At 44.3% G+C, this 27,911-nt stretch overlaps 1 protein-coding gene across 4 annotated transcripts; it reads left to right on the plus strand.

Annotated features, from left to right (window-relative positions):
* Positions 1 to 64: 64 nt before the first annotated feature.
* Positions 65 to 27,909, plus strand: LOC140361784 (uncharacterized). Of its 4 annotated transcripts, none has more exons than XM_072447638.1 (4): positions 65 to 237; positions 12,264 to 12,384; positions 14,879 to 15,064; positions 25,681 to 27,909. In XM_072447638.1, the coding sequence occupies exons 1-4, from the start codon at positions 219 to 221 to the stop codon at positions 26,672 to 26,674; spliced, it is 1,320 nt and encodes a 439-aa protein (XP_072303739.1). In that variant the 5' UTR covers positions 65 to 218; the 3' UTR covers positions 26,675 to 27,909. The 4 variants fall into 4 exon arrangements, with proteins under 4 accessions (XP_072303739.1, XP_072303730.1, XP_072303756.1 ...); XM_072447629.1 differs by lacking the exon at positions 25,681 to 27,909 and adding an exon at positions 19,139 to 20,264; XM_072447655.1 differs by lacking the exon at positions 14,879 to 15,064.
* Positions 27,910 to 27,911: the final 2 nt, after the last annotated feature.

A 27,911-nucleotide genomic window follows, 5' to 3' on the forward strand; every position in this document is an offset into this window, starting at 1 on the left:
GCATGCGCACAAGCATCGGAGCATGCGCATATATTATTTTCGCCACGTCTGAGAGGAACTGGAATGAAAGAGGAGACAAAGGCAGGGGTTTCATTCCCAGCGACTCTTCTGATGACATTTGAAGGTGAAAAACACGTGCTCAAAACACCGGCGGAGGCAGAGGTGCTCCTCAAGAAAATGCCAAACACAGAGAACTAAACCTGGCAACAAGAAAAGAAATGGAACCAACAACGTGGGGTACGTGAATTCAAGTAATGTCACACAATAAGACATTTATATATTGAAGAGAATGATGATGATTATGATTGTAACGTTATTTATCAGACTTGATGCCCATGTTGGCTTGTATATTTGTAATACACTGAGTATAGTTACATGCACTCATTTGAGTGCTAAAATTGGGAGAGTGAGATTTGTGAGAAAATGGGAAAATATACCGGTTTTCAAAAACGGAGCTGAGCCAGGTCTGAATTCTCAAGTAGAATTGACTGGTTAACTGTCAGATTGCAGATGTTTTGACCTGGTTTATGGTTCATATCTGTAGTTACACACTATCCACATGTTGTTTTATGGCGGTTGGCACCCAAGTGTTGCATTACCACCAGACTTTATTCTTTCGACTTCATTTTGTTGTTGTTTTATGGCGATTGGCATCCGAGTGTTGTTGTTGTTGTTGTTGTTGTTTTATGGCGGTTGGCATCCAAGTGTTGCATTACCGCCAGACTTTATTCCTCAGACTTTGTCGTAGTCCTCAGACTCTGTCGTAGTCCGTAAAAGAACTCCTTCCATTGCTTTGGTGTTACAAAGCCCATGAGGTCATGATATGTCTTTGTGACTAGAATAGTTGTTGTTGTTGTTGTTGTTGCTGTTGCCCTATGGCGGTTGGCATCCGAGCGTTGCACCACCGCCAGACCCCACTCCCCAGACGCTTCGCAGTCCTCAGACTCTGTCGCAGTCCGCAAAAGTACTCCTCCCATCGCCCCGGCGCCACAAAGCCCATGAGGTCATGATGTGTTCTTGTGACTAGAATAGTTGTTGTGTCAGAGACCAACCGGCTTTATTCCAGGGAGACTCTTCTTCACCTTCCTCGCCCTCTTTGACGTTCGGTGCTTTGGAAGTACAAAGCCCATGAGATCATGGGACGTCTTTGTTGTTTTACAAAGCCCATGAGGTCATGGGACGTCTTTGTCGTTTTATCCTTTAGAAGTCCTTCTTCCATCACTTTGGCGTTTCTAGGCCCATGAAGTCCAAGCGCGTTAGAACATCCTCTTGCTCCTCATCCTCGGCTCAGTCTCCAACACCCCCCACCTCTATAAACGTTTACCCAGCCCTGTGCTACATAAGTAAGCAACCACAGCCTGACACAAACCCTGTGACTGGATCGCCAGAACGTTCCGCAGATTGAACTCCCGCCCATTATTCCGAAACCACAAGGCCAACCCGGCCCTTTCCCTATCATAAGCCTCACAGCAAATCAGCACATGCTCGACAGTCTCTGGCACCCGACAGTGACCACACAGACCGGTCGGATGTTTGCCTATCCTACTTAGTGACCAATTGAGTCCAGTATGGCCAATCCTCATGCGGGCGAAGGCCCTTTCCTCCCACGCGTTCCTGCCCATAGACCCGCAAGGACCCACACTACCCTGTATGTGATAGAGATGCCGTCCAGTAACACAGTGGCTCCAAAATTCCTGCCAAAGGCCGACCACATGACTCTTGATAACAGGCTTGATTTCAGATTTGCTTAACTCAACCGCCACATCAATTGATGGCCGCCGAAGGGAACGTTTAGCCAGTGCATCAGCCATTTCGTTACCATCCACCCCCACATGCGCAGGGACCCAAATGAAGGAAACCCTCACATCCTTCCTGGACAGGGAGAGCATCCGAGTGTTTCATTACCGCCAGACTTTATTCAGAGTCCAACCGGCTTTATTCCAGGGCTGACTCTTCTTCAACTTCCTCGCCGCCTTTGATGTTCCGTGCTTCCGCCACACAGCTTTATTCTTTATGCTTCGTTCTTTAGGCTTTGATTTTTCCACTGATGTCGTTGCTTGGCAGCCGTGCATCTACAAGACTGGGTCGAGGACAGGAGACCACCCCAACCTCTATTTCTTCACTCTGATCACTCTGACTCCCATTTAGCGCCTTTAGCCCGCTTTCCACCTACGCCCAATCAAGCTCTTCTGTTCCAAGGAATCTTCCTGCAGCTTTAGCAATGATCCTGATCCTTTCAATTCTGCTTTGAGTTTGAGCAGCGCAGTTTATAACATCCACCATACATGAAACCAAAACTGACACAACCTCGTCTTTGTCAACAAATAAAAACAAAAGTGGATTTTTTTTGCCATGCCATTATTTAATTCCAAAGACGATTATTGTTGTCAGGTGAAAAGACGTTCAACCCTCAGATTAATGTGGCAGTTTTGTGGGCCCTATCCCTAATAAACAACAAATAAGGCTCAACATTTATGAATTTCTTATTGGATATTCCTGGCAATTGGGTGTTTTCCGATTCTAGAATATGAGGATGTCACGTGATGGGAGACACATTTCCCCCATCGATTACATTGTACTTTGCTGTGAAATATCTGGAAGGTAAATTCACAAATGTTTATTCTTATGATTTCTATGACTAGACCCATTAATTTCTTGTATTTTAGCTGCTCTGCATCTGTATTGAATATTATTGGCTTATTCCCACCATCTGGGATTATGACATAAAATAGAATGTGAACGCAGCCTATCCATGGGTTTCACCAAAACCGACTTGACTGAAATTTATTAAAGCTTATAAATCTGAACTTTCAAGAGGAATAATATCCAAATTAAAGCCCCGGTAGCGGCGATGATGGCTCTCGCCTTCCCGCGCGACCGACCTTCCCGCCCGTCCATGTTTTCTGCTGCGTTTTGCGGCAGACCAAACGAAGCTCAGTAATTCACCGTTGATGTTGTTGTTGTTTTATGGCGGTTGGCATCCGAGTGTTGCATTACCGCCAGACTTTATTCCTCAGACGTTTCGTAGTCCTCAGACTCTGTCGTAGTCCGTAAAAGTACTCCTCCCATTGCTTTGGCGTTACAAAGCCCATGAGGTCATGATGTGTTTTTGTGACTAGAATAGTTGTTGTGTTGTTGTTGTTGTTGTTGTTGTTGTTGTTGTTGTTGTTGACGGCGGCTGGCATCCGAGTGTTGCATCACCGCCAGACTTCATTCCTCAGACGTTTCGTAGTCCTCAGACTCTGTCGTAGTCCGTAAAAGTACTCCTCCCATTGCTTTGGTGTTACAAAGCCCATGAGGTCATGATGTTGTTGTTGTGACTTGAATAGTTGTTGTGTCAGAGACCAACCGGCTTTATTCCAGGGAGACTCTTCTTCATCCTCCTCTCCCTCTTTGACGTTCGGTGCTTTGGAAGTACAAAGCCCATGAGGTCATGGGACGTCTTTGTTGTTTTACAAAGCCCATGAGGTCATGTGACGTCTTTGTCGTTTTATCCTTTAGAAGTCCTTTCTCCATCACTTTGGTGTTTCTAGGCCCATGAAGTCAAAGCGCGTTAGAACATCCTCTTGCTCCTCATCCTCGGCTCAGTCTCCAACACCCCCCACCTCTATAAACGTTTACCCAGCCCTGTGCTACATAAGTAAGCAACCACAGCCTGACACAAACCCTGTGACTGGATCGCCAGAACGTTCCGCAGATTGAACTCCCGCCCATTATTCCGAAACCACAAGGCCAACCCGGCCCTTTCCCTATCATAAGCCTCACAGCAAATCAGCACATGCTCGACAGTCTCTGGCACCCGACAGTGACCACACAGACCGGTCGGATGTTTGCCTATCCTACTCAGTGACCAATTGAGTCCAGTATGGCCAATCCTCATGCGGGCGAAGGCCCTTTCCTCCCACGCGTTCCTGCCCATAGACCCGCAAGGACCCACACTACCCTGTATGTGATAGAGATGCCGTCCAGTAACACAGTGGCTCCAAAATTCCTGCCAAAGGCCGACCACATGACTCTTGATAACGGGCTTGATTTCAGACTTGCCCAACTCAACCGCCACATCAATTGATGGCCGCCTAAGGGAACGTTTAGCCAGTGCATCAGCCATTTCGTTACCATCCACCCCCACATGCGCAGGGACCCAAAAGAAGGAAACCCTCACATCCTTCCTGGACAGGGAGAGCATCAGACAGAAGATGCCATTCAACACATCCTGTCTGCAATCCGATTTCCCAGATTTAATGCTTTGCAATGCAGAAAGGCTGTCAGAGGCCACCACAATGCCGCAACACTGCAAAGCAGATTCCGCCCATTCCAATGCCAACCGTATCGCTATGAGTTCCGACGTGAAAACAGAAAGGCGATCTGTCAACCTCTTCTTGACCGCCAGCCCCAGGTCAGGCACAAAATAAGCGGCGCCAGTACGCCCACTCTCAGGATCCCTAGACCCGTCGGTATAAATAAACACATCACCTGAGTGCTTATCGATGAGCGCTTGAACGGCAAACTGCGGTGCCCTCCCAGCGACTCCTCTAAGCTTGCCATGCAAGCTAACATCAACAGGAGCCGGGACAAACTTCCACGGAGCTATAGCAGACAAAGCCACCGACGGGCTCACACGCAGATCACCAACCCCCGCAAGCCGCGCCTCCGCATTTCCTACCTGGCTAAAAACCATACCGCCAGCCTCACTCTGCCCCCCATCAACCCTGAGAAAGTCTCTCACCGGGTGAGAGCTCGTATGACCTTGCACATTCACCCAGTAAGCCAACAGAAGTTCTAGCCTCCGGAGCCGTGACGGCAATTCCCCCAACTCAACCTGCAGCGCCGAGACAGGGGAGGTCCTAAAAGCCCTACAGCAGATGCGCAAGGCCTGGGCTTGCTCCACATCAAGCTTCTTTAAGTTACTCTCAGCCGCAGACATGTAGGCTATACAGCCATAATCAATAGCCGCCCTCATGACGGCCCGATAAATACCCAGGAGCGACCTTCTGCTGGCCCCCCAGTCCTGGCCGGATAGACAACGAAGCAAGTTATTCACCCTTTTGCATTTACCACTGACCTCATCAATGTGCTGACGCCAACTAAGCCTCTCGTCAAAGGTGACCCCCAAGAACCTCACCTCCCTGACCTGTTCGAGCACCTGCCCATGCAGTCGAAGGGAGACGTCCCTATGCCCATTGAAGAAACAGATCACTTGAGACTTCCGTACGGACAGTTTAAACCCCCACTTCAGGGTCCACTGCTCCACCTGCTGTATTGCCCTTTGCAGTTTCGCCTCGTAAAACCGGAGATTCCTCCCTCTCACCCATAGAGCGCCATCGTCAGCATAAAGGCTCCTCCCAACAGACCCATCCACGTCGTCAAAGATGTCCTTAATCATAACATTGAACAAGATAGGGCTACACACACTCCCCTGCGGGATCCCATTCTCTACCTCATAGACCCCAGAGTAAGCAGCGCCCACTCTGGTTTGAATACGCCGGCCAGACAGAAAGCTCCGGACCCAGTTAAACAGTTTACCCTTCACACCACACTTCCGCAGCTTAATGAGGAGCCCATCATTCCAAACCATATCGTACGCCTTCTCCACATCGAAGAGCACCGCAATAACCTTTTCTTTCTGAGCCCTGGCCAGCTGGATATCAGATTCCAAACACAACACGGAATCCATGGTGTTCCTGCCCCTACGGAAACCACTCTGGTGCGCGGGAAGCAAACCCTGACTCTCCAAGAAGTAATCCAACCGCTCGGTAACCATGCGCTCCATTGTTTTCCCGAGCTGCGACGTCAAGGCAATCGGCCTATAACTTGAAGGGTCAGACGCTGGCCTACCCGGCTTCAGAACCGGCACCACCGTAGACTGTTTCCACGCAGATGGAACACAACCTGAATCCCAAACACGGTTGAAAAGACCCAGGACAAGCCCAAGCGTGTCATCAGTCAAATGAGAGAGCATGTCATAGCACACCTCATCTTTACCCGGGGCTGTCTGTTTCGCCTTAGAAAGTGCTCTCCTTAGCTCAAACAAACTAAACGGAAGGTCAAGGTCATCTTGAGTCGAAGGCTGGTGCCCAATCAGCTCAGAATTCTGGGCCAGAGTACTCTCCCTGTAGTGCCTTTCCGCAGGTGAGAGATTGTCAGAGCTGTGCACCGACACAAAGGTGCTGGCCAACAGTTCAGCTTTGTCAACGTCGCTGACTGCTTCAACACCATTCAGTATTAGGACTGGGGTCCCATGACGGCGCTCAACCCCATGCATCCGCTTAATCATCCCCCAAACATCCCCGAGACGGGTTTCTCTCCCAATTTTGGAACAATACCGCCTCCAATAGGCACTCTTGGCCGTTCTCACAGTTTTCCGCACAACAGCGCGGGCCCTCTTGTAGTCAATGAGGGCACCCTCAGTGTGGGCAACCCTTAGCCGGCGAAACGCCGCATTTCTCGCCCTAACAGCATGACCACATGCTTCAGTCCACCACGGCACCCGCTTCCTATGTCCACTACCACCACTCTTAGGAATCGTGCCTACCGCTGACTGCGTGATGAGCGAGACAATTGCACTATTGAGATCATCCACCTGAGTCAATCCTCCTTCCTGCAGAACCCTAGAACCATCATCAGCTTTCCTCAGGAAAGCCCCCCAGTTCGCCCTTGCCAACTGCCACCTCTGGATCCTCGTCCCCCTGACCACACAGCTCCCAAAGCCAATCACGGTGCGGACTAGATAGTGATCGCTACCAAAAGAAAGATTACCAAGAACCTCCCAACTACAAACACCAGCTAACTCCTTGGACACAAGTGTAAGATCTATTGCACTTTCCGCACCGGTCCCCATATCATAGCGGGTCCCACCCCCATCATTTAGACAAACCAACTCCCTTTGATTGATAAAACCCTCTACCACCTGCCCATACCTATCGGTACCACTACCGCCCCACAAAGCGCTATGCGCATTAAAATCCCCACACCACACGGCCTTTCCCCGAACATCCTTACCGATACTATGCAAGGACTCTAACGTTAACTCACCACACGGATTATAAAGGTTAACCACAGTAACAGCTTCACCACCCAGCCAGACCCTCACCGCCAGGGCCTCCGGCGCTTTACTCACACTGACAACAACGTAATTTAGGTCATCTCGGACAAACACAGCCACACCTCCGCCTCTACCCTGCTCCCTATCATTCCTAACACACACATACCCTTGTATCCCAAAACCCCACCTAGGTCGTAACCAAGTCTCCTGCACGCACATAACGTGAGGCTTGTTCAACAAGGTAGAGACAAAATGCTTAAATTCCTGGCCATTAGCACGAAGACTACGCGCATTCCATTGCAAGACAACCACCGCCATTATGAGCCCCCGGAACCTGACGGCGCATCGGGAGCCCCCCCACTCCCACTGCCAGAATGGGGCAGGGCGCCCTCCCGCAGCGCATCCTCTATCTCCGTCCACTCGGGACCCCCAGCTCCAAAGTACTTCCCTGCAGCCTTAGCGATGATCTTAGTCTTTTCGGATCTCTTCTTGGTTTGCCCAGTACAGTTAATCACTTCCACTATAAAGAGGAAGAAATCTTTCCTCTTCACAACCAGTACATCCTCCGCACCCACAGGGCCTCTGCCTGTGGAAGGCACACTCACAGGCAACCCAGTGAGGACCTCCCCCTGGCCGCGGGCAACGCTGCCCCCTCCCCTGTCGCCTAGGACACCAGCAGCACTGGCAGCCCCCACTGCATCCACCGTCACCTGACTACCAGACACCTTCTTGACCGCATCCGCATAGGATATGCCTTGAGAGGCCCTAACTTTTTGCACCTCAGCAGCCCTCTTGCTGAACACGCATCCCCCGTAGGCAGAGCTATGCTCTCCCCCACAGTTACAGCACTTGAGTTTTGCTCCTTCGTCACACTTCCCATACTCGTGGTCTCCTGCACATTTACCACACTTCTGCTTCCCTCTACAGACCGCTGCAATATGCCCAAAGCGCTGGCACTTGAAGCAACGCAGGGGCGGCAGAACATATGGGCGTAAGCCATAGCGCATGTACCCAACGCACACCACACGAGGCAGGATCCCACCTTCAAATCTAATCATTATCGACAGGCTGTCACACCTTACCCCATCCCGGGTCATCTTCAACCGCCTAGCATCCACCACCTTAGCTCCAGTCAAATTCTCCTTTATGTCATCCACAGATGTCGTCGTAGGGACGCATACTATAACTCCCCTAACCGTGCCTCTTACAGCATCAGACACAAGAATGTCCTTCCCCCCCAGACACTTAGCTTCAATCGCCTTCCTTTGCTGAGCCACGTCCTTGCACACGACCAGCAGCGAGCCATCCCTAAGGACACTCGCATGCTTGACCACTCCCACAGCTACAGTCAGGCTCCTTGTCAACGCCATCGGATCCCACCCCTTAAAGGACGCATTATCCTGCGCGAGCTTTATGAACACCTTACACTCTGAACTCACATCCCCGACATCTGCAACCCCCTCGCCCTGCTCCTCACTGAGAGAGCCCTCCATAGACGAGCAAGAAGACGCCCTACGCTGCACAGGATCAGTGGCTCCAGGGGGGTCCTCCCCGCTGTTCATATCGTCACCGACCAGGTCACGCTTCCTCTTCTTCTTCCCCGTCATACGGACTGAGGCGTTCCTCTATGTTGCCGTAATATCCAAACTGTTGTCGTTGTTGTTTTTTATGGCAGTTGGCATCCAAGTGCACGAGGTACAGATTGCGTAGTTTGCGATTCAAATAGTAGTTTGTCCTGACAAATTGCAAGATTGTGTTGAACGCAGACCTGAGCAGGGAGAAAGAGAGAGAGCCTTGGTGACCCGCGACTTTTCATTGATGTTTAGGGGGTCAAAAATACATAGTTCTGGCAGAAAGAATAAAGCCTAAAGAATAAAGCCTAAGAATAAAATTCCAAAAGAATAAAATTCAAAAGAATAAAGTCTAAAAGTCTAAAGAATAAAGTCTAAAAGTCTAAAGAATAAAGTCTATAAAGTCTAAAGAATAAAGTCTATAAAGTCTAAAGAATAAAGCCTAAAGAATAATAATTCTAATGCTATTACTAATGCTAAGACTGCGGCACGAGAGGAAATGTCCCATCAAAATAAAAGAGGAAGAGGAAGTGAAGGCATTCATTGCGCCTCTGCTGGCCAATTGTGAAAATACACCATATCTGCAATGCCCTTTTTTCATGAAGTCTCGAGGAGAATATAATCCATGAGTTTCAAACAAATCAGACAATGTTGAGTTTTTCACACAATGGGTAGGGGGCGCTATAGAGTAAATTTGTTACATGGGTATTTATTTCCAATCAGACCATAAAAAAGCATTAGTGAGTGAAATATGAGCTCCGCAGATCAATTCCAATAGGCGTGACTTGTCCTTAAACACTGAAAATTGAGCCTTTTTTGAGGGCGTGTTAAGCAGAGACCGTAAAGAATATCAACATTCTTTTGAATATTCATTAAATTTCAATGTCTTTTAGATGCAAAAGGTATTGTTTTGAGCTCGATCGGACAAAAAACCTAGAACAAGTACAATTTTGGAAAAAAAAAAGTCAAGCGTGGTGGTGCCACTTTGATTCAACATGGCTGACTTCCTGTTTATCATAGAGCAATGCTGCCAGGTGTGTTTTACTCGTCAAAGGTCAAAGGTAGCTCTATCACTGTCCCAAGTCTCATGTGCCTAGGCCAAAGATAAGAGTTTCATGTTTTTTCTTTTTTGAACTAGTCGGCACTGTTGCGACGGGCGTTCTCACAACCTCCATTTTATTCGAGTTCGGGCCGAGCCGATCGCGTCTATGTCCCCATGTGTGACATTCATCAATGTTCAGGGGGTCAAAAAATGCCCGAGTTGTGGCAAAATGACCATGCAAGAAGTATAATAAGAATAATAAGAAATATGGCAAGAACAAAGACTCGTCACATTCCATGGAATGGAATGGCTCGAGCCAATTTATGAATCTTATTAACAATTTGGGCTTTCATTCTACTGATATCACAAAGGAAGAATGAGAAAGAGAGGGCCACTTTGTTCTGGATGATGAAGAGTGGGAAAGTAAATGTATATCTCAGTGGAGAACCACAGGGTCACATGTTTGGAGGGAATTCTTTTGGAAGAATGTGTCTCGTTTCTTTATAACCCCATGCCAAAGTTCCCATTACTCCCAGGGAAATGCAGACTGTTGTTGAGGCTGTGGCAGCAGGAGGCAAACCACTATCATGTGTTTTGGGATTGTCCTGTTGTTCAGAGGTTTTGGATTGAGATCAGCCTAGGGACAATATTTGACATTTCCATTCCGCTGAATTTCCTAACAATGGCGGATATCTCTGGAGCATCACCATGTTGTTTCGGGCTGTACAGCGCTCCTGAATAAAAGTTGCCCACTCAACATTTATGAATTAAATGGAAATTGTTCATATACGGGCCGCACCTGTCAATAAACCGCAGGTGCCCACGTTGTAACATGAGATATTTACAGATAAATATAGTACATAACACACAATAATGACACGCCAGTTGTCTTTTGGGGGGGGGGCTCTAAGCTTCCTCTGCCACCGGACAAGCCCTCAAAGCTTTTAAGTGCACAGACTTTGTGTGTGGAAAGTGATTGTGTTTCTAAAACAGACAATCACTGTCTGTTTTAGGGTGCAGCCATGCGTTTTGGATAAAGTTTTACATCCGACAGTATTGATAGTACTTGTGTTATTTTCTCTTTAGTTGTTCACCCTGTTGAGCCTCTGCTGTTAAAAATGCATTGTTGTGTAATCTTGCTAATGTCTACATGGAGTTAATGACAAAATAAGCTAAAATTCCCATTCAGATGTTAATATATATCTTACAGATAGAATAGCATTGTCCGGATTAATAAATGCACTCATACGGATCCTGATTTTGGTTGATTTGAGCCGTTATCGCTTTTTATTGATTTGCGTCCTTACAGTCCATGTTATGTATTGCTCATAGTTTTTCCAACTTGAATGTTGGAATGCAGAAACTGATAAAATGCCTCTTTCGAGATCCGACCTCCGAAGCTGACTGAAACTCAGCATTAAGCTCATTAAAACTGTCTGCAAGTATGCAAACCAACTCACCGCTCAGTCTGGAGTCATTTCGTCCACTGTCCACTGGTTCCTCCTGAAGACGGTAATCCATTTCTAGTGACAAACAGGTCTTTAGGGATGTTACAGAAGAGGAACTTTTTGCTTTGAGACTTTTTGTCGGCCCAGCCACGCCACGCCGCGAGCCACGCCACGCCGCGAGCCACGCCGCGAGCCACGCCACGCCGCGAGCCACGCCGCGAGCCACGCCGCGAGCCACGCCGCGAGCCACGCCGCGAGCCACGCCGCGAGCCACGCTTATGGAATAGAGTAAAAAAGTAATTTGAAAAGCAGCAGTAGCGCATAGCACGCAGCCAGATATCAATGTTGACAGTGTCTGAATACTTTTGAATGAATGCTATGTTTAGTATTATGTAATTCCTCATTCATCCAGAGTGGTCAGTTGTAGAAAAGGTTCAATCTGAAATGGTTTGAACATCAGCATTCATACTCTCGTGAGCTAAAAAAAAAAAATGTTTACCTCACTCTTTTAAGATGGTATGGTAATAATGTTCAGGTCTAAACTGTAATGGGGTACTTGTGAGCTTGTGAGAGGTGGTCTGACCTCAATTTGCCTTAACGGCCCAGGCTGTGTGTAAGCAGCAAGAGTGTGCTTACACCAGCAACGACGTGAGTGGTTTGAACAGCTCCCATTCATTTCCACTGCAGGCTCGCGGTAGGAGGAGATTTAGAGGTAGTGACGAGGAGCACAGTGCGATTCAGTGGAACTGAAGTGAACTTAATGCAAATTCAGAGCAATATCGCAGTGGAGACACTGGTGAACATCTTTTGACAGGCATTCACAAGGAATTGCCTGAGGCACTAAACGTACTTTTAATCACACACTCCCATTGATAACTTCCTGTAAAGAGCTGGTGACAACACAAGCGCAAACAGGGCTCAGGAAGACTGTTTCTTTTGCCGAGTGTAAACGAGGATGAGGCACGTTTCAGGTGTAACTCCTCCTCTTGGGAAGGACCAATTTAGAGCTCAGAGTATAAATGCTGCCTCTCAGACCATTTCTACCAGATTGGAAAATACCTTTGGCTGGAGTTAATTTCATGGGGAAACAATATTTATTAAGCACTGTATGTATGGTATGTAATGTATGTATGGTTTTATTCAACCATTGTCTTTTGCAGGTGTCCAAATCCCCTCTCGGAGTCATGGTCTTGGTCTGAAGCAGGAAATCCCGGAGATGCCACGGATTAAAGAGGAGCCAATGGAACCGTGTGTCAAACAGGAGGAAGACCAGCTGGAAGTGTGAGTCTCAACCACTTTGTAATTTCACTCATATCAGATTACAAATCATAATTCGGGTGTTAATTAAATCCCACATTCAGCATGATCAGGTTTTATTATGTATGTTACAATATTGGCGATATCGCTGTATTATGGCGATGATATCAATGTTGTCTGACAGGAGGAAGAGCAGCTGCAAGTGTGACTCTCACGTTTAAACACCTGTAACCGAAAAAAATGAAACAAAAAATGATTATCTATACAATGATCTTATTATATAGATATACATGGAGATGGATGAAATTATTTCATGTTTCTAGGGTCTATTTTCTGCTGCCATTTTAAACACATGATTTTTTTTATTGTGACTAGGGATGCAGACCTAAACCCACGTTCAGGTTCAAGTCCGGATTCGAATCCAGAGGTTTAGGTTCAGGTCCGGACCTAATGAGTCCGGCTGAACCCATGCCATATTTACATAATGTTATAACAGCACAACACAAGCTACTTGGCTAGATTAAGTTGAAGCCACTTGAACAAGGACTTCTATCAAACACAAGGCTTAACTGCAGATTGAAATAAACTCAACTTGTCTGGTTTATTCACCGTTTTTAACAGAAGTTACAACTTACAAATCACAAGCTACTAGCTACGAGCTAGCTGCTAGACTATAGCTTAACAGTTAACACACATTCATGTGTTTTACTTGAGGAACAAGAGCATGTTGAGTATTGTTGACAGAGTCAGTCTGGGTCAAGGGTCAAAGCAGCTGTTTCATCTGATAAAATGTTTTGCCTTTAGACACATTTCCAATCTTTAATTTTGCAGATCCATTGGCATTAAAAGTCAGGTAAAAACCTTCAAACAGACAATACACCAGTGTAAATCATTAAGAAAAGTAAATCAACAGAGTTACAAAAACTAACATAAAAGTCAACTGGAATCACTATAAAGCAATCAACTTAGCAGTATCAAAAATAGAATATGAAAATATTTTACACAACAAATCCCAGACCCAGACAAGACCACGCTGACCCCGCCCCTTTAACAGGACGACGCACGCAGCACATTAACAATCACAACATCGCACGTGGTGGCCCCTGCTTAAAACAGTTCAAATAAAGCCAGCGATCTCACCGGCTGTCACTTCAATGTTCACATGTGGATACATGGTTCTGCGCAGCTCGACACGTATGAGGCGCTCCTGTCTCACACGTACGAGGCGCTCCTGTCTCACACGTACGAGGCGCTCCTGTCTCACACGTACGAGGCGCTCCTGTCTCACACGCACGAGGCGCTCCTGTCTCACACGCACGAGGCGCTCCTGTCTCACACGCACGAGGCGCTCCTGTCTCACACGCACGAGGCGCTCCTGTCTCACACGCACGAGGCGCTCCTGTCTCACACGCACGAGGCGCTCCTGTCTCACACGCACGAGGCGCTCCTGTCTCACACGCACGAGGCGCTCCTGTCTCACACGCACGAGGCGCTCCTGTCTCACACGCACGAGGCGCTCCTGTCTCACACGCACGAGGCGCTCCTGTCTCACACGCACGAGGCGCTCCTGTCTCACACGCACGAGGCGCTCCTGTCTCACACGCACGAGGCGCTCCTGTCTCACACGCACGAGGCGCTCCTGTCTCACACGCACGAGGCGCTCCTGTCTCACACGCACGAGGCGCTCCTGTCTCACACGCACGAGGCGCTCCTGTCTCACACGCACGAGGCGCTCCTGTCTCACACGCACGAGGCGCTCCTGTCTCACACGCACGAGGCGCTCCTGTCTCACACGCACGAGGCGCTCCTGTCTCACACGCACGAGGCGCTCCTGTCTCACACGCACGAGGCGCGCCTGTCTCACACGCACGAGGCGCTCCTGTCTCACACGCACGAGGCGCTCCTGTCTCACACGCACGAGGCGCTCCTGTCTCACACGCACGAGGCGCTCCTGTCTCACACGCACGAGGCGCTCCTGTCTCACACGCACGAGGCGCTCCTGTCTCACACGCACGAGGCGCTCCTGTCTCACACGCACGAGGCGCTCCTGTCTCACACGCACGAGGCGCTCCTGTCTCACACGCACGAGGCGCTCCTGTCTCACACGCACGAGGCGCTCCTGTCTCACACGCACGAGGCGCTCCTGTCTCACACGCACGAGGCGCTCCTGTCTCTCGCATCTTTAAACTTAATTCGCCGGCTTCAACATATGCCCGGAAGATGCGTGCGTCACTAATTAGGGTCCGGGTGCGTGTTTACGTCTTTTCCAGCGCATATTTCGCGATCTATGGAAGGTTTAAGATGGTCTAGATTCTAGAACGAAAAGGATATAATACGTGAGTGATAGATTTTTTATGAGTCCAGAACCGAATCACCGGGGTTTTTCGTTTTTTTTTGGACCTGAACAGAAACGTTTTTAAAAGTCCAGATCCGGTCCGTCGTAGCGGTACGCATCCCTTATTGTGACCCATCATGTTCTGTTTTTGATTAATTTGGATTTTTTTCATTTTCTTTTTAGGTCTGAGTCCTCACTGCTTCAGCAACACACTGAGCACAGAGAGGAAACACAGAGAAAAGACATCAAGCGCAAAGACTCCGAGCACTCGTTTAGTCCTGGTCTGAAGCAGGAAATCCCAGAGACACCGCAGATTAAAGAGGAGCCAATTGAACAGCGTGTCAAACAGGAGGATGACCAGCTGGAAGTGTGAGTCTCGAAACTTTATTAAAATTAGATTACACATTTTTGAAATCATAATTCAGGTGTTAAATGAATCCCATATTCAACGTTATCAGGTTTTATTATGTGTGTAGAAATATTGGCAATTGCTATGATCGATGTTGTCTGCTCTTGGTATAAAACAGCATGAATTTGCATCAAAAATAGTAGTTTTCAGTTTGCTTCTGCAAAATAAACAAAAATGATTACATATCCCACGCTCCATAGTGCTGTGTCACCTTCAGAGCCGCTGTTTGAGCCAATAGGATAACACTTTTATATGGATTCTGCTTGGACATTTTTGCTTTATTACAAGTCCCTAAAACTCAATTTTAAAAGAGAATTGTCAAAACCTAACACATGCTTAAAGAGTAACAAAATGCCAAAACCACTTTTTTAACTGATTAATTGTGTAAATGGGTTTAAAATAGAAATATGTACACATCGCTGGCCTTATTTAGTCATCATAAGCCTGGTCACTACATCACGACTGACCCCCTGTGAGCCCTGCCCCTGTGTCTGACATTGTGCGTGAGGGGGGAGATGCTAGCTTTACTTTTAACTGTCACTGCCTCGGCTACTATTGCTTTCCGACCAAACCGAGGCACCGCCTTCAGTCAAAGACCTATCCAGTCCCTGCTCAGACCCGTTGTGGGCCGCTCGGGTCCGAGATGCCTCATTGGGTCTGGAGAAGAGTGGAAAGAGGTAATCCAAAAGTCCACTCCTATCTAGATCAGAACGTCAGCCCGTGCCATCTTTTCTTCTGTCAGCAGCAGCTGTCAATCACCGGGCTAGAGCCTCCCCCAAACCTCCGGGCCCTGCTCACCAAGGAGTATTTTTCAAATTTTGCTTCTGGCTGAACAAGGCTCTGCCACAGGGGTTTAGTTGCACTTTAAACCAAGTATCCAATCCCTCCAGAAACCAGCTCTACTCATTCATATATTTAACAAAGAAAACCTAGGTGGGATTTAAAATCTGAATTCCTCTGCTGAGCTTGTTTCTACTTATGACTAGTAAAACACACATCATCAGAGTCTATAACTACAGAGTTTCAGCTTCACAAAGGCTCCAGCCAATTGTTTTACTCCAGAGGGTTCAGGAACAACTTCAGTTTTAAAATTGGGGTAATTTTTTCAGGCATTTTTGGAAAAATAGGCCAAAAAATTAGATATGAGGGGATAATTTTGTTTTATTTAAATAAGTTTTAATAGTTCATAGTACTGAATAACTAATGACAAATTAGGATAACAAATCATTGGAATTCACTTCCGGTTATGGTTTGGTGTAGACGCATGCATGCTGTTTCACCCAAATCTCACAAGTTTACGCTTGTCGGACAGAGGAGAGGATACAACTTTACTACAGCTGACCCTTATCTTATGGGAAATGCAGACATGGCGTTGTTCAGAGCTTTGGTCAGGGCCTGCAACGGCGCCCGGCTCTACAGAATTTGAAGCCAATGTAGCGAACCTGAAAGTGGAAGGAGATGGTGGGCGTGTTGCTGAGGCGGAGCAGCGTGCATTATGGATGAGTTACAGGAGTGTAAATCTGAGGAGCTGAAACTGTGGCTGGAGAACAAGACTATAAAGAGCAAGATTCTGGATTTGGAGTCCAGATCCCACAGAAACAATCTCAGACTTGTGGGAGTCCTGGAGTGTGACTACGGGGACAACACTGAAGGCTTCCTTGAGAGAGTGATCCCGGAACTTGTATCCGTGACTTGAGTTGCGGTCCCTCCCATTACTATAGAGCGAGCACATCGCCTTGGGTCAAATAAAGACAAGAGGTTGATAAACCACAAGGCCTGATAATGATGTTTAACCACCATGTAACGGAGCGTGTCATGAAGGCTGGAAAAGTTAAAGGAGACCTCCATTGCAAAGGCAAATTCTTCTATAGATAAGCCACGTCTGACGAATTCAAGAGGAGACAAGTGAGGCATGGCTTCTCATTTCCAGCAATTCTTGTGGTGACGTTTGAATGCTCAAAAATCCCACAGAAGCAGAAATGCTTCTCAGCAAAAGACAAAACACAGAAAACTAAACTGCAAGTAATGGAACTAGCAACGTCAGGCATGTAAATTCAAGTAATGGTCACATAATAAAGACATTTCTCTTGTTTTAAAGAGAGTGCTGATTATTTCGTGATCCATCCGTTTTTGGCATCAGCCTTAATTACATCTTATTAAGCATCATTGGTTATAAGGATGCTGAACGGAAACATGGCCTTCTTGCTATTAAGTTATTTTAGTTTTTTGTTCGTATTGTCAAACAACAATCTGTTGTCATGGTGATGCTAATGTCATCAGTTTGAAGATGGTATTTGCATACATGCATACTTGGAGAATAAAATCTATCTGGCTATCTGTTTTGTATAAACACTAATTTGAGTGCTAAATGTGGGAAATGTATACAGAGGGGTCTTGTATAACGTGGGGAAATTTCATTGGTGCAACGCAGGTAGATACAGAGGTAGATACAGAAGAAATAAAGTATGTGAGAAGTTTATGGGTTATGGTATCAAAACCTTTCCCTTGGTTGTATTTTACAGTCTGGTTAAAAAACAAAACCTGTAATACATTTTGTTATCCAGACCTCAACTCTCAGATCAGGACTGTTTGGCTAAAAACCTTAATAATAAACTTTCCAGTTTAAGATTTTACAGTATTTTGTCATTCTCTCCAGATAGTCGACAAAATATTTTACACAAGGATTCTCATCTTCCTCCACAAGGAACTCATCTTCCAAATATTTGAAAATAGATTTTTAGTTTGATTCCGGGTTACTAGTTTAGAACTGGGTTGGTCTTGGTTTAGTCCTTGTTTATTTCTGGTTATGCCTGGTTTGATTCTGGGTTAGTCCTGGTTCAGACGCGGTTGGTTCTAGTCTCGTCCTAGCTTAATTCTGGTTGTGCTGATTAGCAAAACATTGTGTATATTATTTTTCCACTAAAATCTGTGTCCATTTCAAAAATCCCAGTCCCATTTTTAAAAATGGATCTAGTGTGGATATTTTGTTCGGCCTCATTTTAAAAATGTTGGCGTTTTGTGCAATTCCGGCCTAGAGACAATGGCCCTACAATATAGCTGGCCCTCAGAAAAATTACGTTGAATAGCCTGCTGTACAGGGACCAGTGGCATCACACTGCACAATAATTTTCCAGCTTCATATTCTGAGTCACAATAGTACTGCTCTGATTTGAGCAGAAATATTTCAAAGAGTCTGTTTGTCATTTAAATGCAATTCTGAATGTCTGAAAAAAATAATAGAACATCAGCAGCAGCAGGCAATGTTATGTTGTATCTTATCGATTGTAACAACACTTTTCTGACTGTATTATACACTGCCTGTCAAAACAAAGCCGCCACGAAGAAAAAAAGCGCATGTTCTGATATTTCGTAGGATCACCTTTAGCTTTGATTACAGCACACATTCGCTGTGGCATAGTTTCAATAATCTTTTGAAATATTAAAAGATTAGTGCTGCCCCCGGTGGTCGAGTGGTTATGGCACAACACATGTATGCTTGGCTCCAAGTGCGGTCGTTGGTTTGGGTGCCAACTGCTTGCTGCATGTCCTCCCTTCTCTCTCATCCCCATTTCACACTGTCCTTTCCTGTCTAATAAAGTCTACGGACACAAAAAAATTTATGGAAAAAAAAGATTTACTACCATCTAGTGTTGCATTCATTTTAACAAGCGATCATGTATTGATAATGTGAGAGTACACAAAGCCTTCTCCAGCTCATCCCAAACACTCTCACTGAGGTACAGATCTGTAGTAGATTAGTTTCTGCTTCTCCTTAGATGTTTTCTCGACTTGATACCAATGATTTGACCCTTCACAAACTACTGACATATTTTCCATGACCACGGGATTTGTTTACCGCGTTGTAGCTGGTCACCCATGCAGCAATTATCCTGTAGGAGGCTTGTACCGACAGTATTTGCTTAGTTCAATCCAAGTAGTGACTTTATTTTGTACAGGCAATGATTTCAAATACAAAGCAATCATGGGGGGAGACCAGGCACATCCCTGCCTTTACTATTTCAATTCCTTTTCAGGTCTGTCCCTGATTCAAGTGATTTCTCTTTGAAGATGGAAGAGTCCTCAGTGCTACAGCAAAGACATCTTGAGCACAAAGAGCAAACCCAGGGAGAGGACATCAGCTCAGAGCCACATTTCCACTCAGAGACTGAGGGAGACACAGAGCACTCTTCTGACACAGACAATGCTGAAAACGTTAGAGCTCCATTCAGCTTTTCAGATGCACAGATGACGACAGAGGCTGATGGAGACCACTACAACCTTATCCAGAATGGAGCCAGAAGCACTTCTGCACAAAACTCTGGTGCAGACTTGTATTTGAGGGATAGATCTGAGACGAGTGAAGCTGCCAACAATGGAGATGTTTCAGGAAGAACCAAAGGAACTCAGAGAAAGAAACACCAGTGCTCTTTTTGTGCAAAGAGATTTGGATCCAAACAGGGTTTACAAAGACACATTAGAGTTCACACAGGAGATAAACCTTACAGTTGCCCAGTCTGTAACAAAGGATTTTCCTTCAAAAGTCATCTTACAGTACACTTGAGAACTCACAGAGGTGAAAAACCATTCAGTTGTTTAATTTGTAAGAAAACATTTACCCAAAAAATTCATCTTTCAGTACATATGAGAACACACACGGGTGAAAAACTATTCAGCTGTCCAATCTGTAAGAAAGATTTGACTCATTCCACTTCACTCCAATATCACATGAGAACACACACGGGTGAGAAACCTTATAGCTGTTCAATCTGTAAGAAAACCTTTACCCAAAATAGTAATCTTGCAGTTCATCAGAGAACGCACACAGGCAAGACATCTTACAGCTGTTCAATTTGTAATACACTGTTTACCTCGAGTTCTTATCTGAAAATTCATATGAGAAAACACACAGGAGAAAAACCTTACAGCTGTTCAATCTGTAATCTGCAGTTTACCTCAAACTGTAATCTAAAAAGTCATATGAAAAGTCACACAGGAGAAAAACCTTACAGTTGTTCAATCTGTAATACACGGTTTAGCTTTAGCTTTAATCTTAAAAGTCACATGAGAAGACACACTGGTGAGAAATTGTAGCGCTGTTTACCTGTAATACACGGTTTATCACAAGCTCTTATCTGCAAATAATCAAAATCACACACTAGAAATGGGCTGATCAGAATGTCAGATGGCTTTGTCTTTATGGGATGTTTCAATGTTCTACAAACCCTGTTGTTAAAAAATGTAACTTCATTTCTGGTCTAAAATGAAGGACTGAAGATTAAAAATGCACATGTGGTGTTTGGGGGATGGTGCAGGTGTAAACGGCCACACTGCTACTTCTCTCGGCCGACATTTGCCTTACAAATCTCCATTTCACCCACATAACCCCAAAAAGATGCTGTGAGAGATGACTAAACAGAAAAACAAGGAAGGTAATGCTTCGGAAGCTAAACAATCGAAGCTGACTGACTATCCTTGGCAGAAAGCTGATTTTTTTTTTTCAGACTGATGCAACTGATGCTAATATTGCTAATACGGCCTTTTGAAGGAGGAGAACGCAGCACAGACGAGCACTTTCCGCTATGCAGACTCGCTGGAGGAGAGGACATAACTGTATAACCGATGGGCCACGTGTTACGCGGGCTGGGGAATAACATGGCATTAATCGGAACTGATATTGAGGCAGAGATTGGCACCTGCTTTGAGAAAATGGAAGCCAATGTGGCAGGCCTAAAGGTCTGGGGAGGTGGCCAGCAATCCCCTGAGGCAGAATGGCGCCTTTCAGACATTATGAATGATTTGCAATAGCTTAGAGCAGAGGTGGTGAAACTGCGGGTGGAAAACGAGGCTATGAAGACCAAGCATCAGGATTTGGCCCACTCCTCCACACAGTTTGCCATCCCTATTAGATTTTGGTCTGGAGACTAGCCACTCGGAACCTTGATATGCTTCTTTCCTCCTTGGTTATCCTGGCTGTGTGCTTCAGGTCATTGTCATGTTGAAAGACTCAGCCATGACCCATCTCCAACGCTCTGACTGAGGGAAGGAGGTTGTTTCCCAAAATCTTGCAATACATGGCCCCATTCATTCTCTCCTTTAATACAGTGCAGTCGTTCTGTCCCCTGTGCAGAGAAGCAGCCCCAAAGCGTGATGTTTCCATGCTTCACAGCAGGGATGGTTCAATTCAATTTATTTTTGTAATGCCCAAAATCACAACAACGGTTGCCTCTGAGGGCCACAGTGAAAAACTAATCAAGCAATGTCTGTGGTGGCGGGAGACAATGTTCCAGAGTCCTCTGTCCTTAGACCCTCCTTCTCGGCCAGGAAAAACTACAAAAATGGTGTGCTTGGGATTGTACTCATCCTTCTTCCACCAAACACGGCAACTGAAGTTACCGTATACCAAAAAGATCTATTTTGGTCTCATCTGACCATATGACTTTCTCTCATGACTCCTCTGAATCATCCATATGGTCATGGGCAAACTTCAGACTGGCCTGGATATGTGCTGACCTAAGCAGGGGAACCTTGATTTTAAACCATGACGGCGTAGTTTATTACCGATAGCAACCTTTGAAACTGTGGTCCCAGCTCTCTTCAGGTTATTGACCAGCTCCTCCTGTAGTTCTTTATGCAGCTAACAAGCTCAAACAGGTGCTACTAATTTAGATGAATAAGTGGAGTAGAGGTGGACGTTTTAAAGGAAGACTAACGGGTCTTTTAGAGCCAGAATTATTGCTGATTAGCAGGTGTTCAAATACTTATTTGCAGCAATAACATTTAAATCAATTATTTGAAAATTATACAATGTGATTTTTTGATTTTTTTCAGATTCTATCTCGCAGTCGAAACATTTTTAAAATGGCTGTATTTCAACAGCCTGCAATTTTGCAAGTTCTTTTTTTCTCACCGCTCCTTATATTTTTCACTGTATTGCATGTTAGTTTTGCTCTATTGTATATGATTCAGTATGTGAAAGAATCTTATGTTTTCTTGTGTTTGTCGTTTGTTAATAAAGCCCGTCTTATCATTGTGAATTAAATTTGGGAGTATTTGTTCCATTCTTTTGGACTTAATTGATGGTCCACGTTCAGAATTGAGATTAATCTATATGGGACACAGTCAAGTTGATCCTTTAGATATTAAGGATATCATTGTTTCCTTCCAACTCAGAGGGATCTGAGCTTTTTAAGTGCCCAGTTAAAAGTTGTTGGGCAGAGGAATAAGGGTTTCTTTTAGAGCTTTATAACACTCTGTGGTGAACCCATTACTCCCTGGATTTTTGTTCTTTAGTCTGTTGATTGCACGCTCCATTTACAACATTTTTATTTCAGCTCTTTATTTTATTTTGCTCTTTGACAGTCAGATTGAGGGTGTACAGAAAATGTATAGATTTTATATTCTTCATCTCTATTGTATTTTAATAAAATATCATAAAATGGTGGAAATACATTACTAAAGAAGGGCAGACTAACATCTTCTGGCCTAGTCTTGATGCCAAACGTGTCAGAAAATTGGATACACTACATCCCCAGACCCCTAGGCTTTTCCGAAGCATGCATGTATGTAAATACCATCTTCAATTTGGTGACATAACATCACTGACAACAGATTGTTGTTTTGGCTATGCAAACGTTAAACAAAAAATACAAAAAGAGTCATTTAAAGCAGTGGTTCAAACTTTTCAGCTCTGGGGGCACCCTTATACATACATTTCCTAAGCCAAGACACCTATATTATTTTAAATTGAATTGTATTGGCTCCTGCTTTCGATGTTTACCTTGTGTGAAGACCTTCATGTCTGCTTTATAATATGCATTTTATTTTTGAGTTCTGATTTTAAATGTGTTAATTTATTTTATGCCTCCTTCATGGTGATTAAAATATTTCAGGTAATTTTGAATGCATTAAAATCTTGTAAGTTGTACATCACACATACAGAATTTAATTGAAGCAATTGCTGTTCTCAGTATTTCTATACTTTATACGTAATTCTTACCTTAAAGGCGCAATGGACGATTTTTCGGCGATTTGAGAACGCAGCCGGAAGTGCGCATGCCACTCCCCCGTGCGGACTGATACAACACACACGTGTGTTTGTTTATTAGCGCAACGGAGTGCATCGCTCGTCTCCCGTAGATTTCAGTCTACTTCTGCATCAGCTCGAACTGTCTTTCTCCGTCTTCATTTTGTCCCGTACACTGAGGGAACTATATTATGTTAGATCCATGCGCTTAGACACGCGGAAACGTGGGGATGAGCCACACGCGGCTGCAGGTGAGCGGTAGGTGCGTTTTATGCTTGATATGTGGCAGGACTAATCGGCAGTTCACGCCACGAGGAAATAAGACTCAGATTTGGGTCAAAAAAATCGTCCATTCAACCTTTAATAAAAGTTCAGTGTCCAGGGGAGTTTCTAACAAGCACACTATATGGGTATGAATGGGGGGACTTGATGGAAACTTATGTTATGTTGTAATTCAAATTAAATAATTAAATTTGGATTTTCATACCAATTAAACATGAATGGTAAAGTAGTTCTTGCATTGTTTTATTTTAAAGTTTTAATGGCTTTGGCATAAACTGTAATAACAGGCCATGCCAAGCATTATTAAGAAACCATAATGCACTAAAACCAAAAAGCCCCCATAAAGTTACATTTGAATTAATATACACAAATAATAATTAAACAAATTGTGTTGCTAAAGGGGTCGAATAGGGGTCAGTCCAGACCAAAAAGTCCAGAGCCAATTTATTTTCCCAGTCCAGCACTGAGTTCAACAAAAATAACCAATGAGAAAGCAGGTAAAAAGAGTCCGCATCAAATCAGAGCTAGTGAAGAGTGAATCTGGACAGCCAATCAGTGCTCAGAGCAAGCCAGGGAAAGGTGCAGAGGTGCAGGAGGAGAGGCTCGGCCTCAGTTCTGCACAACATGAAACTGCTGCTCTTGAATGAAAAGCTCTAATAAACACCACAGACTGCAATCGGACTCTAAAACGTTTAAACATGAATACACTAACAGAATAAATAATTGAAAGTCAGTCTGGGTCTCACTCCTGGATCACCCACACCCCAACCAAGTGCTTTACCTGATGAGCTATTCTCACAATACACTTAAATTAATGGTATTTTGCCCTTAAATCGAGACACATACGTGGAGATTAAGCACATTTCTATAGTTAAAGAATTTATTGATATTGTAATTTTGGTATATTATGCAAATTTTTCAAGCCTCAAGAAGTTTCCAACTGCTGCTGCTGACTTTGGTTGTATATCAAAGCTAAAACCCAGGGGGCTGGCTTAGTTAAAACACAATGTCAAACTAACCCCCAGGTCAGTTCCATCCAGGATACTCCAACCCCAAGGACCATGGGAAGAGGGAGAAATGCTGAGTGTCCCTTGGTTAAGCTAAACTATCTACAATAAGAGACAAAGACATTCCAGAATAAATAAGCCTGTGCCCATCACCGTGCCTGTTGATGGGAGTTGAACTGCGAAACATTCAAGCAAAGGAGTTTTTGCAACTTTCCAAGTCTGCCATAATTTGGATTCAGGACAATCTTCAAATTGGTGCAACTGCTTTCTTGTCACCGGAGGAAAGCCTCAGAGCCAAGGAAAATTCAAATCAAGAGGCGGAACCCTCCCGCTTCTGGTTGTAGCATACACACATTTCACAGTTTGGCTGATCAGATCATCTAGGTATCAACTTGAACTCTTACCTACTACCCAGCCAATTTAATTAATTAAATTGACAAACTCAGGACATTAGACTCACTTTACACGTAATGAGCCATGTACAAAAATATCAAACACAGATATAATGACTAGTTTAAGATGACATAACCTTATTTGTCCCACAATGGGGAAATTTCAGTGTTGCAAGACAGATTAGGCTCAGAAATAAATAATAAAAAACATAAAGTGGGAAAATGTATCGATGTCAACGTGCACACTATTCACAGGGAAATCCTAGATGCTGGAGAAAGTCTGGATACCAGGTGGCACATCATTATCATGTGTTATGGGACTGTCCTATTGTTCATAAATGTTGGACTGAGATTAATAATGCACAGGAGATTTTTTTTTCTGCATCCCATTTACCATCAGGCCTATGTATCTGGGCCTCAGAACTCATCCCATAGACATAATAAACCAATACCTTTGGAGCATTCTTCTGGCAGCAGTAGAGAAGGCCGTCACAAAGAAATGGATGATGCAAACCAAACAATCATTGACTGGATGCAAATAGATTGTCATAAAATGGAATATGATTTGGAATTTAGTTGAAAATTTACTTATTTTATAAATTTTTTTATTAAGTTGGACATGTACACTGGAAATTATAGGTCATAATATCTGTCTTAATATCTTTTGTCTTCTACACTTGTGTCATGTTGTGCTCTGTGTTTTAGTTTTGTTTTTCAAAAAGGGGAAGACATAAAAACTGCTAAATGAACCTCGTGTACAGGGTTAACTGGTTTTATACACAATAAAACTCCATGCAGATATCAGTCAATCTGACTGATATCTGCACTGCAGTTTTTGATGAATTTTAAGTTTTATTTAAACTTCTTTTCAGGTCTGTCCCTGAGTCCAGTGGTGTCTTTGTGAAGACAGAAGAGTCCTCACTGCTTCAACAAAGACAAACTGAGCACAAAGTGGAAACATGGGGAGAGGACATCAGCTCAGAGCCACATTTCCACTCTGAGAAGGAGGGAGAAACCGAGCACTCTTCTGAGACTGACAATGATGAAGACTGGAGAGCTCCATTCAGCTGTGGAGATCCCCACAACCAAGTCCAGATCAGAGCTAGAAGCACAGGTGCACAAAACTCAGGAGTCCCCTCCACCTTCAAGTCTGCACCAGACATGATTGAAGCTTTGAACAATGAAGACTTGTCAGGGAAATGCAAAGGAGCTGAAAGGAATAAACACCAGTGCACTGTTTGTAAAAAAAGGTTTAGGACTAAAGAGGATTTACAAACCCACATTAGAATTCATGCGGGAGAAAAACCATTTAGCTGTTCAAGTTATAAGAAAGAATTAACGCATTCCTCGGACCTCCAATATCATAAGGGGACACGCACAGGCAAGAAACCTTACAGTTTCTCAAGCAAAAGTAATCTTGCAGATTGCTTGAGAACAAACACGGGACTGAAACCTTACAGTTGTTCAATTTGTAATCAATTATTTACCCAAAAGGGCAACCTTTCAGTACACATGAAAACACACACGGGAGACAAACCTTTCTGTTGTTCAAATTGTAGAAAAACATTTACTAGAAAAAGTAATCTTGCGGAACACATGAAAACACACACGGGAGACAAACCTTACAGCTGTTCAATCTGTGAGAAAACATTTTCAGTAAAGAGTAATCTCACAGTACACATGAGAACACACACAGGTGAAAAACTCTTCAACTGTTTAATCTGTAAAAAAGATTTTAATCATTCCTCTACTCTGAAATATCATACGAGAAGACACACAGATGAGAAATCTTACAGCTGTTCAATCTGCAAGAAAACATTTACCCAAAAGAGTTACCATGATATGCACATGAGAACACACACATGAGACAAACGGGACAACTGTTCAATCTGTAAGAAAGCATTTACCTTAAAGAGTAATCTAATCTGAAAAGTCATATGAGAAGACACCCAGGAGAGAAATGTAAGTATTCTATCTGATGATGTGACCGGCAGATGACCTCTGAATGTTGCCATGGTGACAGGAATGCGGCTTACTATGATACAATCCCACCTGGAGATTTATGACGTTTCTGCACACAAAGCGGAGACTTCACACTTAAAATGTTGGAATATGAGATGATATAGAATCGACGATAACAACTACAAGATCTAGAAGAATAATTTCCTATTCATTTTATTTGTTTAATTATTTGGTCAAATTTTCATAAACAACATTTGATGTTCATTCATTTCCAGAAAAGGGGTCAATGTCACAATTATATTCTCACAAACCTTCAGATTAACAAGCAAAATATTTTTAAAATAAATTGATTTAGATATTTGATTATAAAATTGCTAAATGTCTGATACAGGATGGTGCCCCACACAACTCTAAATTCTAATAAATATACACACACTAATGCAGTGTGTCGCGTTTGAAATCTTGATATAATTCTTTAATCGATATCAACTTTGAGTGCCACCCTCATTCATAAGTTGAATGATGATATTTGAGTTTTTTATAGGGACATTACCAAATTCTGTCATCAGCCTCCCAAGCATAAAATCTCACTTTTTGTAATAGTCATATCTATAGCCCCATTAAATGTCTGTGTTAGTATGGCCACGCCTGCGGATTGATTAGTTCTGTGAGATAAGTAATTAGAAATTCCCAATTAAAGGAAATCCGTAACGCCGGTGCTTCATAAGCTTTGATGACATCACTTGCCAGAAATGACACAAGCTCCACAACAACAACCACATCAATAACAACAACAACAACAACAACAACAACAACGTGATACTGGACGGCATCCGTATCAGAGACAAAGTAGTGTTGGTCCATGCAGATCACAGAGTACACGGGGGAAGAGAGAGCCTTTACTTGCATGAGAATAGGCCACACTGGACTCAACAGGTCATTGAATAGGATTGGCAAACATCCTACCGGTTTATGTAATCACTGTCAAGAACCAGAAACTGTTGAGCATGTGCTGATTCACTGTACAGCAAATGAAAGGGAGAGAACTGAATTTGTTTTATGGTTTCAAAATAATAAACAGAAATTCAATCTGCTGAATCTTCTTACAATCCTGTCACAAAAATCATGTAAGGCCCTGGTT

The sequence above is a fragment of the Eucyclogobius newberryi genome, unplaced genomic scaffold (assembly GCF_026437365.1).
Source record: "Eucyclogobius newberryi isolate DKJ021-1_F unplaced genomic scaffold, fEucNew1.0.hap1 SCAF_1, whole genome shotgun sequence".
Classification (NCBI taxonomy): Eukaryota; Metazoa; Chordata; class Actinopteri; order Gobiiformes; family Gobiidae; genus Eucyclogobius; species Eucyclogobius newberryi.

Bases quoted from the DNA above. Each gene is read 5' to 3' on its own strand.
- LOC140361784 (XM_072447629.1), top strand. The intron at 12,385-14,878 runs GTGAGTCTCAAC...TTTTCTTTTTAG, and splicing joins GAGGAAGACCAGCTGGAAGT to GTCTGAGTCCTCACTGCTTC. The intron at 15,065-19,138 runs GTGAGTCTCGAA...ATTCCTTTTCAG, and splicing joins GAGGATGACCAGCTGGAAGT to GTCTGTCCCTGATTCAAGTG.